The sequence below is a fragment of the Marmota monax genome, unplaced genomic scaffold, assembly GCF_021218885.2.
Source record: "Marmota monax isolate L192 unplaced genomic scaffold, Marmota_monax_Labrador192_F-V1.1 WCK01_AAM20220418_F8-fsc00228, whole genome shotgun sequence".
Lineage (NCBI taxonomy): Eukaryota > Metazoa > Chordata > Mammalia > Rodentia > Sciuridae > Marmota > Marmota monax.
Genome location: NW_026695240.1, coordinates 2,632,937 through 2,652,831, shown reverse-complemented (window position 1 = coordinate 2,652,831; position 19,895 = coordinate 2,632,937). Strand labels below are relative to the sequence as shown.

Sequence of the window (19,895 nt, the reverse complement as noted above, 5' to 3'; positions counted from 1 at the left end):
CAGTCTAGTATGGGGAGTACAGCTTTCTCTTGTAAGGATAGCTTTTGGTGGAGCCTGTGAGCTCAACATACAATTTTGGCAGGAGCCAGACTCTTCACCAAATATAGAAAGTACATTCTTTTCAAGAACACCCAGAAAAGTCACCAAATAAACCAGATACTGAGTTACAAAATGGAATGATGTACAGTATATTCTGTTCTTTGTCCACACATTATTAATAAAAAACTAATAAAAATAAGAGGTATAGAACAATCCCCAATATTTAGAAATTTAACATACTTCTATTCAAGCCATGGTTCAGAGAAGAAATCACAAAATATGTTGAACTGAATGACTACAGAAATGCACTTATCAAATTTTGTAGCCTGAAGATAAAGCAGTATTTACAGGAAGATTTATAGTTTTTAAATTCTCATGGTGCATTAGAATAAAAAGCAAAGTGAAAGAACAACAATTTAGGGCCTAGAAGAAAGAAAGAAAGAAGCTAGCATGCAGCTTAATTTTATTTAAAGAGAGGATGGCTCCCTTCATGAAAGTTATCACAGTCCCTGAGTGCAGACGAAACGACAGAAGTAGAATAACCCCTGAGAAAATGACAGTTAATTAAAGATATCAACAGCTACTAAAGGAAATCACATAAAGGAAAACAACCAACTACAATGTACATCACTACATATGAAGGATTTGTGTAAAACAAACAAACAAAAAAACATATTCAAGAAGTTCAGGGCCTGAGGAACATGTTAAATTAAATCACAGATAGGCAATCAGCAAAATCTATAAGGAACTGTGTTTATGGAACTGCAAGAAAGGAGAGAGAGAGTGGATTTACCTACATATTCAAAATTTTAAGAAACTTATCACTATTATAAATAAAAAGAGGGCCAGGGATGTAGTTCAGTAGTAGAGCAATTGCCTAGCATGCACAAAGCCCCGAGTTCAATTCCCAGTACTGTCAAAAGCAAACAGACATTGTTTGAATCTTGATTCTAATAAAATATATAAAAAATTATGTACAATAGGGAAATTTAAACACTGATCGGCTTTTTATTTTTTACCTTTATTTTATTTGTTTATTTTTATGTGGTGCTAAGGATCAAACTCTCTACCGCTGAGCCACAACCTCAGTCACCCTGGATTGGCTTTTTCATGACATAGATATAGAGTATTTTTCTTTAGAGTAGTGATGATATTAAAGTTATACATTTTAATTAAAAAGTTTTGGCCAGATGTGGTGGCACATGCCTGTAATCCCAGCAGCTTGGGAGGCTGAAGCATGACTGTGAGTTCAAAGCTAGCCTCAGCAATTTAGTGAGGCCCTAAGCAACTCAGTGAGACCTTGTCCCTAAGTAAAATATAAAAAAGGGCTGGGGATGTGGCTCAGTGGTTAAGTGCCCCTGAGTTCAATCCCTGGTACCAAAAAAAAGTTTTGTCTTCGAGATATATGTATTTAAATATTAATGAATGAAATGATATATCTGGAATTTTCTTCAAGAAAACCTATGTCGGTGGCTGAGAATGTGGCTCAGTGATAGAGCTTTTGCCTTGTATGTATAAGGCCTTGGGTTCATTGTCTACACTGAAAAAAAAAAGAAGAAAAAAAAGGGAGAGTAGTAGAGCTATAGATGAAATATTTTTTAATACATTTATTTATTTTTTATGTGGTGCTGAGGATCAAACCCAGTGCCTCACACATGCTAGGCAAGCACTCTACCACTGAGCTTACCCCAGCCCCTACAAATGAAATGTTTACCCATAAATTCATATTTGGTGAGGCCGAGTAATGGTAAAAATACATGAGGATGCATTACACTATACTTTTTACTTTTATACATGTTTTGATTTTTTTTTATAAAAAGAAGTTTAAAAGGCTAGGGTTGTGGCTCAGAGGTAGACTGCTCGCCTAGCATGCGTGAGGCACTGGATTTGATACTTAGCACCACATAAAAATAAAATAAAGGTATTTTGCCCACCTAGAACTAAAAAATAAATGTTTTTTTAAAAAAAGAAGTTTAAAAAAACCTGAAAGACAGAGCACACATGTGAACAAGGATTCATTTCAGAGGACAGCAATTTTTCAGTAATTGCTATTTTCTTTTTTCTTTATGTATTTAAAAATTATGCCCATGAACATGTTCCACTTTGATTTCTGAAAACACAGCTCCCTGATTTTCTAAACAAGAATATACAATAGTTTTTAAATTGAGATTCTTAGCTTGGGGATGTAGCTCAGTGGTATAGCACATGCCTTGCAGGTACAAGGCTCTGGATTTGATCCTCAGAACTAAAAGAGAGACAGAGACAGAGAGAGAAGGAGAAGAAAGAGATTCTCACTAAATTTGTAGAAAAAAGATTTAACAGAATAAATTCTAAGAAAATTTCTTTAAAATTAGGTATTTGAAGAAAAGATGGGGAAAGAGAAAAATGAAGAAATAGAACAATTTATTATGTACATACGACTGAACTCAAGTTACATTCCCAGACCTTTTTATTTTTTAATTTTGATCAGGATCTCACTAAGTTGTCCAGGCTGGCTTTAAACTTGTGATCCTCCTCCCTTAGCCTCCCAAATTGCTTAGATTTTACAGGTGTGTGACACCACATGAAGCTACCAATTTTATTATTATTCAGAATTATGATTCAGGTAGAACTTGAGCCAAATGAATTAAACTAAAAGTAGGCCACTTCTAGAAATCTGCCCCAAAGATAAACAATATATAGTTACTGATTGCTGCATTATGTAATGGCAAAACACTGTTTAAAAAAAAATGCCTAAGTTAGGCACTGTGGCACAGGGCTGTATTCCCAGCATGTGGGGAGGCTGAGGCAAAAAGAGCGTGAATCTGAAGCCAGCCTCAGCAACAGAGAGGCAATAAGCAACTCAGTGAAAGCATGTCTCTAAATAAAACATAAAAACAGGGCTGGGGATGTGGCTCAATGGTTGAGTGCCCCTGGCACCCCAATGCCAGGTAACCTCCCCAAAATGCCTATATTCATAGGAGACTCATTGAACAAATTATTACACCCAAACAATAGAATATGCAGCTATAAAAAAGAATGAAGATCTCTACAAGCTACTATAGTAGAATCTCTAGGAAATATTAGATGGGTGAAAAAAGGTGCAGAATGGCATTTATCACTTCCTTTTAATTAAGAATAAGAGATAAAGGGCTGGGGTTTGGCTCAGTGGTGGGGCGCTCATCTAGTATGTATAAGGCCCTGGATTTGACCCCAGGCATCACATTAAAAAAATAGAAATAAAGTTATTAAAAAAAAGAATAGAGATAAAAACTGCATAATTCACACACAAACACATTCACATTAACATAAATATATATGTACATATAATTTTTAAAAAAAAAAAAACAATGAGAAGTAGAGGTAGTTCATTGTAGAGGGAAGAAAGAAGCAGGGTGGAGGAGACAGAAATTGACAAAGACGTGTCCAAATTCACCATGTTCTACAGCTTTGCCCTTGGAAATATGTAAATGTGTTACTTAATCTTAAAGCAAAATTAGAGTTCGAGGAAAGCAATCCCTAAAATTGGAAAGCAAAATGGAACAAATGAGCCTACCTGTGTCTCAAGTTGATAGCCAAACCATTCAAGAGGTGTTATTTTATGTGACTTTAAAAACATGGTAATTTGATTAAACATTCTGAGTGGGTTATCCTGTTCAGCTCCAAGAGGTCTTGATTGTTTTTCTGTATTTATATGGTTAGTAAAAATACTAGTATGGTTATTTTAAAGTTCTTTCTCTCAATTAATCCAAAATAAGACAGGAAAGATGGAAAAGGGAATAAAAAGCAAATGGGATAAATATAAAACAAATAGTAAGATAATGAGTTTGAACCAAACCACATCAGTCATCACACTAAATATAAACGATCTGAATATTTCAATTAAAAAATATTGCCAGCTGGGTGTGGTGGTGCACACCTGTAATCCCATTGGCTTGGGAGGCCAAGTCAGGATTGTGACCTCAAAGCCAGCCTCAGCAAACTCAGTGAGGCCCTAAGTAAATCAGCAAGACCCTGTTTCTAAATAAAATATTAAAAAGGGCTGGGAGTTGGTTCAATGGTTAAGTGCCCCTGGGTTCAATCCCTGGTTCCAAAAAAAGAAAAAGAAAAAGGAAAGAAAGAAAGAAAAGATTGCCAAATTGGATAAAAACACAAAACCCAACAATATGCTGTCTATAAGAAATGCATTTAAAATAATCAAAAAACAAATAGGTTAAAAGTAAAAGGATAATCTGGCTGTGGTGGTACACATGTGTAATTCCAGCAACTCAGCAACTGAGACAGGATAGCAAATTCATGGCCAGCCTGGGCAACTTAGCAAGATCCTGTCTCAAAGTGAAAAATAAAATAGCTGTGAATTAAGCTTAGTAGAAGAATTTCCCTGAGTTCAATCCTCAGTACAGGAAAAAAAAAAAAAAAGAAAAAGAAATATAGTCAGACAGACAGACATACCATGCTAACACTAATAAAGCTGGAGGGCTTACTTAAGTATCAGTGATGGAGATGCTCAGAGAAAAGAATACTACTGTGGATAAAGAAGAACATTTCATAAGAAAAAGAGATTCATTGTACCTAATAACAGAGTTTCAAAACACGTGAAGCAAGACCTGATAGAAACTACAAGGAGAGAGACATAAATCCAAGAAATAAAAATCAGTCAAGAAATAAATATCAGTTAAGATATTAAAGATTTAAACAAACTAGCTGACAATATTATAAAACATTCTACCCAGAAACAGAGGCAAACAGTCTTTTTAAGTGCATATAGAACATTTACTAAGATGCCTCAAATTCTAGGTCATAAAACAAATCAATACATTTAAAAGGATTCAAATCATACAAAGTGTATTCACCAAACAAAATGAAATAATATTAGAAATAAATGCAAAAAGATCTCTAGAAGATCCTCAAACTATTTGAAAATGAAATAACACACAGTAAAATAGCCCAAGAGTTAATAAACCAAAAGACAACTTAAAAAGTATTCTGAACAAAAGGCAGATAATGAAACAAGAATGGCAAGTGATAGCTTTTGAACTAGGCATAAAATGGTTCATTATATTTTTGTTTCTGTTTGAAAATTTCAAACAAACCCAAAATCAAACCCCCAAAAGTTTTAAAAAATGAATGTTGTAGTGTCACAGATAAAAATAGAGGCGTCATTTTTCAAATCCATGGATATCAAATCCATTCTTCCTAAATTTAACTACTACTGGGAAGCATCCTCACAGTTAACTGTATATTTTCCTTGTTCTCAATGTACAAAAAATTGCTTTGTCCTTCCACCATCTACGATTTAGGTAGGAAAGTGCAAAAAGAAAACAAAGATTCCTGTGTTCTGAAAACACAAAGACAGTTCAAGAAACAAAGAGGAAATATATACTCACCTTGAACTTTGCTTTTGAATGTGTGATAGTCATTCTTTCCTTCTTTTGACTCTATTCTCAGAAAAAGAAAATGGAATGAGACACTAGACTTTTCTTCAATTATACTCTAAATTAGAACACACCCTCTTTCTCTATTCCCACAGTCTACTCCTCTTTATCAGACAGGCAAGTCCTCTTTATCAGATAGGCAAGGTAATTACAACTGTTTTGCACCTTCTATATCAAAAAGGGCCCAAGCTGTCTTGGGCCAGAATTTATTTCTGGATTCAAAGGTGTCCACTGGAGATTGAGCACTGAGTGGAGTATTAGAGGTTCTAAAGACTGTCCTTGTCTCTTACAGCACTCCCTCTCCCACTTTTGGAACCCTGCCATTTTTCCAACTGGTTAGTCCTGAAGGTGCTATTAGTTCTAAAAATTTTAAGTCAGGTCTGTGGCTGGGAAATAACCTTTTCTTTGCACAAAGGCTCAAATTTCTGAATTCCTTCTTCCTACCTCTTCTCTGCATCCAATTCCCTTAGGGTTATAAAGTTAAAGAGAGATGACCCGGAAGCAGAGGCATCCTACAATTCAGATTCCAAGTGAACTGAGGATTGATATAGAAAAAAACTTCAGGCCATGTGTGGAATGGGTAGCCCCTGTGTTCAAAACGGTCAAGTACTTAAGTTCTCAGAGCAGCAAAAAGCCACACAGGAAACATGATCCACAGACTCTACCCCAGAATGAACCCCAGAAATATCAAAACGAAATTTTATCACTGTACCCCACTAAACTCTTGTAAGGTCACAGAATATAAAATATATGAATGACCACACAAAGTCGCACATAATGACATTTCCATAGCTACAACAGCCAGTCACAATCATTAGTTAGGTTGCTGTGTTACAACTCTACCCTTAAACAAAACCCAATCAAACACAGGGAATAAACACAAACACATCCAAACACCTTCCCAGGTACGCACACTGCCCAACACACCCTTTCAGAGCGACACTTTGGAGCTCTTCCAACAGTCAATAAATGGGCACACAGAATCCCAGTCACACACATGATCATCCACTCAAACCCAACGAAGTTCAGGTCAAGGAAACACGGAGTCATAAACGCAGTCTCAGCAACGCTGTCACACACATCAACCTCTCGGGCAAACCCGTCAGACACGGGACACAAGCACATCCAAACACTCTGCACTACCGTTATGTACGAGGTACTCAATCACAGAGTCACAGACGCCTATCTCCTGTCACATACCCTCAGAGTCACAAACAACTCACACGAACGCTCAGACACAAAACACCGTCGCGCACGCCCATTTGTCTACACGATCACCAATACCAGGCGGGCTGCGGTGCGCGCACGAAACCGCAGGAGACACGGCCACACACGCAATTCCTGCGACGCTCCCCGCGCGCGTTTCCGCCCTGGCCTCCCGGACACTTACCTTCATAGGAGTGCACCTCAGACGTCCAGGATGCGGCGCCCGGGTTCTAAGCCCGATTTCTGGGTCGCCCGCCCAGGGGTGCAGAGCAAGCTCCCGCACAGACAAGGCCCTCCCGAGGCTGGGAGCCGCTCCCCACTACCCCCCCCCCCAACTCTCGCGAAGAAACGGAAATGAAGCTGAGATCGGTACGCGGTGGCTCTGGGAAAAGTAGTCTAGGGCCCGGAAGGCAGTGGCTGCCCGCCAGGACGCTAGGAGGCGCAGTGCACTCACCCTCGGCTGCGTTCGATGACCCGGCCGCTGGAACCCTCTTTTCCCGTTCGCCGCGCCCCGGAGACTTCTGGGAGTTCCGCGTCAATGCGCAGGCGCCGCGCGCTCAGTTCGAACAGTGAGGGCTGAGAGAGTGTCTAGCGATCCCGAGTTCCGCCGCTGTGCGAAAGAGTGTGGGAACTGCCAGCCCGGAAAGTGAGGTGAAGGAGCCGGAGCCGTAGCAGGAGTCCTGGTAGGAACCTGGATTTGCACGGGGCCCTCTGAGGGTGCTTTGCCATGCCGTTGTGTGTGTGATCGCGACTGTCTGGCCGATTGGGAGTCTCAGTGGCCTTTTGTATGATTGTGTTTCTGCCTGTGTAATTCTTCATGTTTTGAAGTCTGAGGTGATTTGTACTTGAAGCCGCGTGGCAATGGAACTTTAGGACTGTGTGGAATTGTCCTTAAGCTAAATCCTCTCCTTTTGCACCAAAAGTTTTAGATTATCATTTAAAAGTGAAAAGAGAGAATTCTGCCATAGTGGTTTATGAAGAATCTCTGGTTTTCTGGTTTTGTGTCCGTGATTGAGTAGGCTGATGATGATGATTTGTGTTACACAGATGTACTTTTATGTGTATGTGTGTACTTATATTTCAGAATGTCTATAGGAGTTCAACTACAAATGAGACTGCGAGTGACGGGGGGGGAAATGATGGTCAAGTTATTTCTCCTTGAATAGGGATTTGATGATCTGGAAAAGGTAATCAATTTATCTGATAAGTAATTTAGACAATTTTTATTAGCTCAAAGCCAGTCCTAGGGTAAATTCTTCCTCTACCCCAATTGTTTTCTGTTATAGAAGGACACAACTAGGTAAGGTTGAGAGGCTGTTGAGTAATAAAATAATAATAAAAATAAACCTTTATACACATAGGAAGAGTGGATTTTAGTAGAGTACCTTCAAGGTACTTTTAGAGTACTTTAACCTGAATTCTAGGTTAAACATTTGTCCCCATTGTCTGATGAGCAAACCTTGGTTTACAGAGAGAAAGGTAAAGAAAGGAACTTAAGGCTGTCTGGTAAGCCTGAATTTCTTTCCACTTACTTCAAGACCTTGTAGCCATTAAAAAAAAAAAAAAAAAATCACAAACTTGTGAACTTCCAACACACAGGAGATAGAGGTAATATCACTCCTTCACAAGAGTGGGAGTGTTGATAAAACAATCTAACTTTCAGGACCATACACCACATACTTTTGTTTTCTTGCCAGTACTGCGACTGGAGTAGCAGGTTTGATGATCTGGATTACTGACTGGAACTTGTGTGCCCAGAAACAGCTGTGTGGAAAAAAAAAAAAAAAGTCTAATTGCACTGACTTAGTGTGAGTCAAAGAGGAAAAAAGAGTTATGTCAGTATATATGGGAGATACAGATTTTTTTAAAAGAGATAATTATAGTCTGGTTTTACTTTGGATAGTATGCATTAATCTCAAACCACATCTCGGTGATTCTGGATTATCTTTTGGCTTTTGAATAGTTGTGAAGAATACTTGCAAGAAAAAGGAAATTATCACTTAAAAGTGAAAGACAAATTGATAACCTGAGATGCACAGATTCCTTCTGAATGGACTTCTTGTATATTAAACTTGAAATATTTTATACAAGTTGATGTAATGTGATTTCTTCAATAGAAAGTATGAGAGTTTCTTAGATTCACAAAGAGGCGCTTTAACCCCAAAATGTTAAGACCATTGGAAAACAGACTGAAGAAACTGAGGACATACCATATGATAGAATTAGTATAAGTGTAGTTTTTTTTAAAGTTTTATTTTATTTAATTTTTTTTATGTGGTGCTGGTGATCAAACCCAGTGCCTCATGCATGTGAGGCAAGCACTCTACCACTGAGCCACAACCCAGCCCGTAGTATTGTATTTAATAGAGGTTTATAAACCAAATTCCTTTCAGTGGTAACTTTTGGTGTAAAAGGAGAGGATTTAGCTTAAGGACAAATGAGTAAATGTTGAAGGGACAGTGAGCATATTGATCATTTTTCTGTCAATGAAGAAAGCTTATCTTATTATATATTTAAATTGAAATTTTAAAATTAAAAAAATAGTAGAGACATTGAAGATTTTGCAGTATGGCAGTGACAAGGAACCTAAATGGTAGAAGCAGACAAAAGGGGAAAAGAAACAAAACTTAGGACTTCAGAGACAAAGGAATACTTCAATGACAACTTTTCTTTTTTTAAAGAGAGAGAATTTTAATATTTATTTTTTAGTTTTTGGCGGACACAACATCTTTGTTTGTATGTGGTGCTGAGGATTGAACCCAGGCCGCACGCATGCCAGGCGAGTGCGATACCACTTGAGCCATATCCCCAGCCCCAATGACAACTTTTCATAGTTCAGGTGTACCAGTTCTTTTCTAAACCGTCAGTTCCAGATTTATATCCTTAACCTTGCAGACCTTTAAGGATTATTCATTTCTTCAGCCAGCAACTAGATTCATCCTAGTGGTGTGGCTGCCCCTAAATGGCATTGATAAGTATGGTCTCTTTCCTGGCACTGAATAATTTTCTTTGAAACTCTTTTTAGGTGTTGGCAGATGATATTGTCCTTTTTCTAGTAGATTGGACTTATTCCAATGCATAGATGTTATACATTAATCAGTAGTCCTGGGAAAGTGTTTGAGGAACTCTGGTATTTTTATAATTATTTTCCCTGAGAGTTTATTTTGACAAATGCTAAAACTAAAAGAAAATTAAAAGAAAACATGATGGTATACACTGATGTATATTTACCTAGATTCACCAGTTTTTAACATTTTGTACCATTTGCTTAATCTCAATGTATTTACATATTTTTATTTTTTGCTTAGTATTTATGAGTAAACTGCAGAGATCTCATAGTTCATGGCTGAGTATTTCAACATGCATCTCTTTAAAAACAAGGTTGTTTTCTTCTGCATAACCTTGTAACTTGAAGACAAAAATTTTTTAAATGACTTTTTTAAACATTTATTATTATTATTATTTTAGTTGTAGGTGGACACAATACCTTTATTTTATTTTTATGTGGTTCTGAGATCGAACCCAGTGCTTCCTCTAAGCCACAACCTCAGCCCTCCAAAATGATTCTTAATATAAAATATACAATCTATTTTTTAAACTACTTCAGTTGTTCCCCTGTATGTTATATTCTGTATCTATATTTTGAAAGATTGACCCGTGACCCCAAGCAAAGTCATACATTGCATTGGATGGACCTCTCTTTTTAGTTTCTTTAATCTAGAGCAGCATTCCCCTTACCTACTTTTTTTTTTTAATTTCATGATAACTTTTTTTTTTTTTTTTTTTTTTTTTTTTTTTGTGTGTGTATGTGGTACTGTGGTTGGAACCCAGGGCCTCTGTACGTGCTAGGCAAGCACTCTACCACTGAGCTATATCCCTCATGGCAACATTTTTGAAGAGTGAAAGAGTCTAGAATATTTATCTCATAGAATGCCAACATTGTGGATTTATTTGATTGTTCTGTCACAATTATGTTGTTTAAATTATATTTGGCACAAATACTATGGGTGGTGATGTATTCTTCAAATTGTACCACATAAAGAAACACATAATTACAGTTTGATCCATTATTGGTGATTCTAAATTTGATCACTTTGGTCCAAGAACTTAGTACACCTGATTTCTCCATGGTAAAAGATACTGTTTTTCTTCATAGTCAAGAAGTAATCTGGGGCTGGGGTTGCAGCTCATTGATAGAATGCTTGAATGTGTGAGGCATTGGAATCAATTCTCAGCACCGCATATAAATAAATAAAATAAAGGTCCACTGATAATTAAAAATATATTTTAAAAAATGTTTTATAATTGTAGATGGACAGAATGCCTTTATTTTATTTTTTTAAATTTTTTTAATATTTATTTTTTAGTTATCGGCAGACACAACATCTTTGTCTGTATGTGGTGCTGAGGATTGAACCCAGGCCGCACGCATGCCAGGCGAGCGTGCCACCGCTTGAGCCACATCCCCAGCCCATATTTTATTTTTTATTTAAATTTTTTTATGTGATACTGAGGATCGAACCCAGTGCCTCACACATGCTAGGCAAGCATTGTACCACTGAGCCACAACCCTGGCCAAACTTTATTTTTTTATGGTACTGGGCATTGAATCAAGGGCCTTGTACATACTAGGCAAGCACTCTACTACTGAGCTCTATTCCCAGCCCCTGAATATTCTCAATTTTACTAAACAAAGTACAATATTTTCCAAAGATAATTTTTCAATTTACACTCCATACTAATATTTAATATTTGACATTGTCAGAGTTTAAGTTTAGGTCATTTTGGTAGATGTGTATGCAATAGAATATCATTTGTGTGTGTGTGTGTTTTGTAAGTGGATGTGATACCTTTTTAAAGTTTATTTTTATGTGGTGCTGAGGATTGAACCAAGTGTCTCATACGTGCTAGGCAAGCACTCTGTCACGGAGCTACGACCTCAGCCCTCATTTTGGTTTTTATTTGCATTTTTCTAGTTAATAATGTTGAGATTATTTTAAAAACATGCTTATTGGTCAGTCCTCCTATTTGACATGCCTACTAAAGCCTTTTGTTTCATTTTTCTTTTTGTTTAATTATTAATTATAGAACTTTAATAAAGTATTTGGGATGTTTAACCTATATTAAGCATATGTGTTGAAAATATCTCAGTTGAGAGCATGTCTCTGGATTCTCTGGATCCTTTGACAAATAGTAGTTCTATTTTAATGTCAGGTTTATTAAATTTATAGCTTGTTCTTTTGTTTTAAGGTTTATAGTTTTGTCTTTCATAGTTTGTTGTTAGAAGATCCTTGAGAATGATCTTTCTCTGAGGTGAATTAGAGATTTGATTTCTGTATGTTTTGTGTGTGTTCTACCAGTTACCCCAGAACATGAAAAGGCTGTCTTTTCTACACTTACCAGCAGCCATATTAGATTTTCATATATGAGATTTTTGGAGTGTTCTTTTTTCAATTTATTATTCCCTGTACTACTTATGTACTCTAACAGTTTTATAGTAATTTTTTATACAATAACACAAAGACCTATTTTTGACTTTGTCAGTCCTATCCATAGCTCTTTTTGTATTTATTTGTTGGTCTTTATTATTTCCTTTTACTCTCTTTAGATTTATTCTGCCATTGTTTTCTCATATTTTAAACTGAAAACTTAGGAAAATTAATTTTATACTTCTAATATAAGCATAAGGTTTTATTTTTTGTTTTAGTTGTAGTTGGACACGATTCCTTTACTTTTATTTGTTTTTAAACTATGATTTATTTTACCCATACATCTTTAGAATTATATTTCTCAGGCCTGTAGTGTTTTTCCTGATTATCCATTAATGAAGTGTATTTAATATAACTGCTTTTGAGGCAAAGAAGGTAGTCTTTATAAAGCTAGACCTTTGAAATTTTAAGATTTGATGTGTAGCCCAATATGTGTCTAATTTTTTTCTGAATAATCAGTGTCTTTACAAGAATTTGTCTTCTGCAGTTGTTGTGAAAAATATACTAAATAAAGTTTGTTTTTGTTTCTAGTCTATAATCTTGCTGATTTTGTCTCTTTTATCTATCATTTCTAGAATAAATATATAAAATAACCCACTGTATTTGTGAGTTTACTTTTTCTTGTAGATTCATTAACTTTGGATAATATGTGTATATTTTTAGTAATGTAAAGTTAGAATCTTTAAATCTGCATGGAGAATTGAATGTTTCATTATTATGTAGTTAGTGATCACTTTATTTTATTTTTATTTATTTTTTTATTGGTTATTCAAAACATTACAAAGCTCTTGACATATCATATTTCATACATTAGATTCAAGTGGGTTATGAACTCCCATTTTTACCCCAAATACAGATTGCAGAATCACATCGGTTACACATCCACATTTTTACATAATGCCATATTAGTAACTGTTGTATTCTGCTACCTTTCCTATCCTCTACTATCCCAATGATCATTTTATTTTTAAAATTTTTTTTTAATATTTATTTTTTTTAGTTTTCAGTGGACACAACATCTTTATTTTATTTTATGTGGTGCTGAGGATTGAACCCAGCGCCCCGTGCATGCCAGGCAAGCAGGCTACCGCTTGAGCCACATCCCCAGCCCCAAGTGATCACTTTATAATAGTGCTTTTACTTAAAGTTTGTTTCACCTTATAGATAGTTACGCCTGCTATCTTTTAATTAGTATTTTCCAGATGTCTTTTCTGCCCTCTCATTTTCACCCTTTTTGTGTATTTCCTTTAATATATCCCTCGAAAACAACAGATTTTAATTAGATTTTGTCCAGAAATTTACTGACATAGTTATATATATATATATTTCTACCATTTTGTTTTGTGATTGTAACTTTTTAAATATTTCTGTTTCTTTCCTTTATTCCTTTAGATTGGTTCCTTTCTGCCCCCATCACCCTTTTGTTCTAGTCTTTGGGAAGAAACACATTCTATTTATATTTAGTGCTTTTGATAAAAATTTTATTTAATTGGATATATTTAAGTTACCAAAGTCTAAACTCAACTTTGTTTCCTGTCCAGCAAAATGCTATTAGAATAATGAAAATCATTGTTTTTACCACTTCTATGCTATCTTTGTGATGTATTTATATATAATTCAGAAAATATAGCAATGGTTTATAAATTGGCAGAAGTGATTGGAATTGAAGTAGTCTAATATCATTGTACTGCTGGGTAGAAAATAAAGATTAAGTTTAAGCTTTGATAACAGTATATCCTGTCAAATTTTAAACATAAGCATCAAAATAATGCACACACACATATGGAGACATAACTGTTTGATGGTTTGTTGCTTCCTTTGATCATTTCCCTTTCCTGTGTTCACTTTTCTTCTACCTGAAGTAACATCCATTACATTTTTTTTTTTTTTTTTTTTTTTAGTGAGGATCAACAGCTGAAAAACTGTCTTTGTCTAAAAACTTCTCATTTGGTAGGGGCTAGGGCTATACCTCACAGGTAGTGCTTATTAACATGTATAAAACCCTGGCTTTGATTCCCAGCACCCCAAAATGAATAAGTAAATAAAGGAAAAATAAAAGCTCACAAAAGTTTTTGCTGAGTAGAATTATAGGTTGATAGTTTCATGTTTTCACCAATATGAATATTTCCAAACATACAGAAATTAAAGGAGTTGTACAATGAATGCCAAATGTGTTTACCATCTAAATAGTATGACTAAAATTGCATTCTGTATTTGCTATATCAAATAACTAGCCATGTCTATAGCCCTGTATTCTATAGCCCTGTATTCTTTTTGATTCATTTCAAAGTAAATTACAGACATTAGTATATTTATCACTAAACACTTTAGCATGCATATCACTAACTAAAAGTTCTAGTATGTAGTTATAGCTTTTTAGGTAAAATTTACATACAATAAAATGCATTAATATTAAATTTACCACTTGAAGAATTTTGACAGATTCACTTTTGCAAATCAAAATACTATCAAAGGGCCAGGTATGATGGTGCATGCCTGTAATCCCAGTGCTTGGGAGGCTGAGGCAGGAGGATTACAAGTTTGAGGCCAGCCTCAGCAAACTTAGGCCCTAAGCAATTTAAGGAGACCCTGTCTAAAAATAAAAAGGCCTAGAGATGTAGCTCAGTGGTTAATTGTCCCTGGGTTTAATCTCCAGTACCAAAAACAAATAAAGCGAAGAAAAATACCATTGCTCCAGAAAGTACATTTATACTTCTTCCCAGTCACTTCTTTCCCTTGTATCCAGAAGTAATTACTGTTCTTCTATTCTAGATTTTGTCTCTTCTACTACTATCTACCTCTAAGACACAACCCCACCCCTACTTTTTCTATATGGATCTCAACTTATTCCAGTACTACTTATCCAAAATACAAGTGATATTTTCAATTGTGGGTACCTTTGGAACTTTTACTGAATATTAATAGCCAATATAGTAGCCTTCTCTTGCTACTGTAACAAATTTTACTATAACATTAGTGACTTAAAGTCATGCAGATCTGTTATCTTACAGTTCTGTAAGTCAAAAGCCCAATACAGGCTTCACCGGACTAAAATCAAAGTGTGAGCAGTGCTGCATTATTTTCTGGAAAGGTCCAGGAAGAATCTATTTCCTGTTTCTAGAGCTGCTTGGATCATCCTTTTTTTTTGAGAGAGAGAGAATTTTTTTTTTTTAATATTTTTTAGTTTTCGGAGGACGCAACATCTTTGTATGTGGTGCTGAGGATCGAACCGGGGCTGCACGCATGCCAGGCGAGCGTGCTACCGCTTGAGCCACATTCCCAGCCCAGATCATCCCCTTTTAATCCATCTTTAAAGCCAGCAACAGAGAATTGAGTCCTTATCATAGCATATCTTGCCTGCCTAGCTGGGAAAGATGATTTTCTTTCCCTCCTCTTCCTAACCACTGTAACCTAAAGTTGTTCGGTGAGGATTAACAAGGTAGGCACACATGCCAGGGAAGCCGTGATGGCCTAACGCCGTGTACTGAAGCACAAGCACAGTGAGGAGAGTTATCTATCCAGAGCATGTATGGCAGTGCCACTGTGATATTGGTTACTCCCAGGGGAATCAATCACATTTGTTTATATACAGAAGTATAAATATTTAAGGATAATGGAACTAGCATTTCTGTCAGAGAAGAGACAACACTAGAATAATGAATCGGTGGTGTTAAATTAGAATTGGAAGTATTGGTGTGAATTCATTATTTTCCTCATATTTATGATATAAAAGTAAGCATAGATATAAATGTGTATATGCAATATATAAACACATATAAGTATATTCATTAGCTTTATCCGTTGAAAGGACCTAGGAGAAGTGATACACAAGTGAGTACACTAGCACTCAGATCATGTTCTCTAAATATCATCCCCCCTCTAATAGGAACCAGGGGTTTTTGAAGAAAAGTCTCATGTTGGGCAGGGCAAATACAAGATCCTGGAATGGCAGGTATGAGAAAGTAAGGAAGGCTCAAAGAACTATAAGGACCTGTTAAAATCCACAGAAGCCAGATAGAAGGAGTTCCACTTTGTCAAATCTGGGACAAAATTGACCACTGAAATAAATAATAATAATGGATTATAAACCTTTGAATGAAATGGGGACTCTCAAGTCCACACCCAAATATAAGTTGAAAGTTTGATAAAGAATGGGTGAATGGGATGTTTACATAGTCTCATATTATTTCACCATAGAATCCTTATTAATACAAAGGAAAAAATAATTTTACAGTGTATAACTCTGGCAGGTATATCCAAAAGAATATTCCTAATAATGGGACATGTTGTTATCAAGTGCCCCCTGGTAGATCCTGAGAAGAATGCAACATCACTTATGTGGAATTCCTTCCAAAACACATAACCTGATCATGAGGAAGCATGAGAGAAAACCATACTATTCTCTACACACTGGCTTATAATCCTCAAAAGTGTCCAGGTTACAAAAATCAAGGCAATATTGAGAAATTGTTTCAGACTAAAGCAGGTAGATACCTGACATCCAAAGGCAATTTTATTCTGAACTGGATCCTTTCTTGTAAAGGATATTATTGGCAGAATTGGTAAAAATTTGAATGGAATCTGAATATCTTGAATGTAGTAATTGTATTATGGTTATGTAGGAGCATGTCTTACTTGACCATTGAGTGTATTCAGGCATGATATGGTATTAGGTCGGTAATTTACTCTCTAATGGTTCAAGAAACAAAAATGTTCCTTGTACTATACTTCCATCTTTTCTTTGAGACTGGTGAATGGATGGATAAAAAAACATCATACTACAGGGACACAGCCACATCAATGTTTATAGCAGCACAATTCACAATAGCTAAACTGTGGAACCAACCTAGATGTCCTTCAGTAGATGAATGGATAAAAAAAAATGTGGCATATATACACAATGGAATATTACTCAGCAATAAAAGAGAATAAAATCATGGCATTTGCAGGTAAATGGATGAAGTTAGAGAAGATAATGCTAAGTGAAGTTAGCCAATCCCCAAAAACCAAATGCCGAATGTTTTCTCTGATACAAGGAGGCTGATTCATAGTCGGGTAGGGAGGGGGAGCATGGGAGGAATAGACGAACTCTAGATAGGGCAGAGGGGTGGGAAGGGAAGGGGCACGGGGTTAGCAAGGATGGTGGAATGTGATAGACATCATTATCCAAAGTACATGTATGAAGACACAAATTGGTGTGAACATACTTTATATACAAACCAGAGGTATGAAAAATTGTGCTGTGTATGTGTAATAAGAATTGTATTGCATTCCACTGTCATTTTTTAAACATCAGTTTAAATTTTTTAAAAAATTAAAAATCTATACTGAAGCTCCATAGGATTTTGTTGGTCATACTTGTACAATTGGTGTCTCCAAACAATGTGGTTATTGTTGGCTTTTTCATGGATCTTAAGATTGGTGCTTGTACTTATCTTCTTGGAGTTTCCAGCCTGATTTGTCTAGAGCTACTAAACAAGCCTGATTTTTCATACCTTATTTTTTTATCCATCCTCAGTGTGGTCATCTCAGGATATGACAAGGGCTGGAATTGTGGCTCAGGGTAGAGTGCTTGCCTGGCATGTGTGAGGCCCTGAGTCCAATCCTCAGCACTACATATAAATAAATAAATAAAATATCCATTGACAATTAAAAAATACTAAAAAAAGAAAATGACAACATCCACTGTGAGGTTTAAATAATGTATTTATTTTACTATCATATTCTGCAATGCAAATAAAGTAGATCATATGCCTCTTAACAGATAATTCAGAAAAATATATAAATGATTAAGACCAAGAGAAAAGGGAAATTAGAATATACAAAAATTTAAATGTGTAGAATTGAGCTTCAAATTTCAATCTGTCTTTCATAGGAAAAACAAGTAAACAAGTCCTGTAAGTATGGGTTATGTGGATACCTCAATTTCATATTTATATTTCAAATGAAGATGTTTCTCTTATATATTAATTTGCAAATTAAGTTTTGAGTTTTCTGTTGATTTGTTTTGAGACTAGGGGAGTTAAAATCTGGAATTTGTGACTTTTTAAAAGATATCTGAAATAATTTCCTTGTCATCATCATATTGTTTTGCCAAGATAAATTAAAATCGTATGACAACTTAAAAACAATCTTCCATTATTGAATTCTTTTTTTGCTTGTTTCTCAAATGGTGCTTGTCCTTTCAATTCTGTTGATGACTTACCTTCTTGTCCCTTGTCCTTTTCTCAGTGAATCATCACACCCCCACTCTAATGGTTTAGTTACCATTATAGATTGATGACTATCAAATTACTCATAGCGTTCCAGTCCCAACTTCATTAACAGACTTAACAGTCTTAATGTTGTCATTACCTGGTTGCTGTACTGATGGCTTGAATTTTACATGCCCAAACTTTCATGCTTATCTCTGTTGTGTTGTGCCTCCTCCTGCCTCCAATGAATCACATAACCATTTCTTCTGCCATTCCATCTCTCCAATTTTCCAAGTATAAGGTCTCTTTTGCACACAGTAGATGATAATGAACATTTAAGTTACCTGTAGCAATAAATAAAGCTATAGAGATCATATTCTATACAACTTATTCTCTCCTAGAATACAAAATAAAACTAGATAAGTATCAGGTACTTATATAGCTTTAAAAAAAAAAAAAACAGGGCTGGAGATGTGGCTCAAGCCGCAGCGCGCTCGCCTGGCATGCGTGCGGCCCGGGTTCGATCCTCAGCACCACATACAAAACAAAGATGTTGTGTCCGCCGATAACTAAAAAAATAAATATTAAAAAAAAAATTCTCTCTCTCACTCCCTCTTTTAAAAAAAAAAATCTTAAAAAAAAAAAAAACAAATTCTAAGGAGATTTCTTTCTGAAACCAAGGCAATATGGACTACTTACAGTTGGGATTCCATTCATTTTGGGAGACAAGCCCTGAAACCAAAGAATTGACTCCACATTAGTTTATTTCTAAAAATAAGAAACAATGCAATGCTGGAAATTTTTATTTGATATCATTATATTGTCTTAGAAGAAGACGTGGGATTTGGTAAGCAAATGCAAACACAACAGCAAGATTTGTAAAAGGAGTTGCAATACTGAAGAAAACAATGATAGCTGGGCATAGTGGTATACACCTTAATCCCAGCTATTTGGGATTATAAAGGTGAGGATTATATAGCCTAGTGATATGCTTGGGATCTATTTGAGATGAATACTTGAATATACTTCATGATGTGTACTTGGAATTATGAAGCTGGGAATATAGCTCAGTATTAAAGTGTCCCGCAAGCCCAAGGCTCTGGGTTCAATCCCCAGCATCAAAAAAAAATTAAAAAATAAAAAATAAAGTGAGTTCAATCCCTAGTAACAAAAGAAAAAAGGGAGGGGATACTGGGGGAGGGAGAAAACTATGTTAGAGGAAAAAGGCAGTGAGTTTTTAAATGTTGGAAAAATGTCTTTTGTGACTTCAGACATTAATTTTATAAGGAAATGCTTCTATACATGTGACTCTTTTGGAACAAGTGTGAAATACACTTTAGACTTACTTTATCCTGGGGAAAATAATGTAACAGAGAAACATCACAAATATAATAAAGCTGGCAAATCCTGCCGCAGGTCATCCTCTATTATAGTAGTCCCCTTTAGTTGTGCTCAGTGTAGGAAAGGCTCCACAGAGGAGCTGGACCTCAGTAGACATCTTGAGTATTTATACCACAGAGAAACTTTATAAGTGTTGTAAGTTAGCCTGAAAA

At 35.8% G+C, this 19,895-nt stretch overlaps 1 protein-coding gene across 7 annotated transcripts in view; it reads right to left on the bottom strand.

The window, feature by feature from the left end:
* LOC124089937 (zinc finger protein 420) overlaps window positions 1-19,895 on the bottom strand; it is a 100,676-nt gene that overhangs the window by 53,995 nt on the left and 26,786 nt on the right. The window contains exons 1-2 of one of the 7 annotated variants that reach the window (XR_006850885.2): window positions 6,844-6,913; window positions 5,406-5,456 (exon numbers count right to left, since the gene is read on the bottom strand). The exons of 1 other annotated variant lie outside the window; for it this stretch is intronic. Coding sequence is in view for 2 of the 6 variants with exons in the window: in XM_046440202.2 (XP_046296158.1) it covers window positions 5,406-5,456; window positions 6,844-6,849 (57 nt within the window). In the remaining 4 variants the exon portion in view is untranslated. 5 more of the 7 variants (XR_006850886.2, XM_046440202.2, XM_046440203.2 and 2 more) reach the window with 5 other exon arrangements.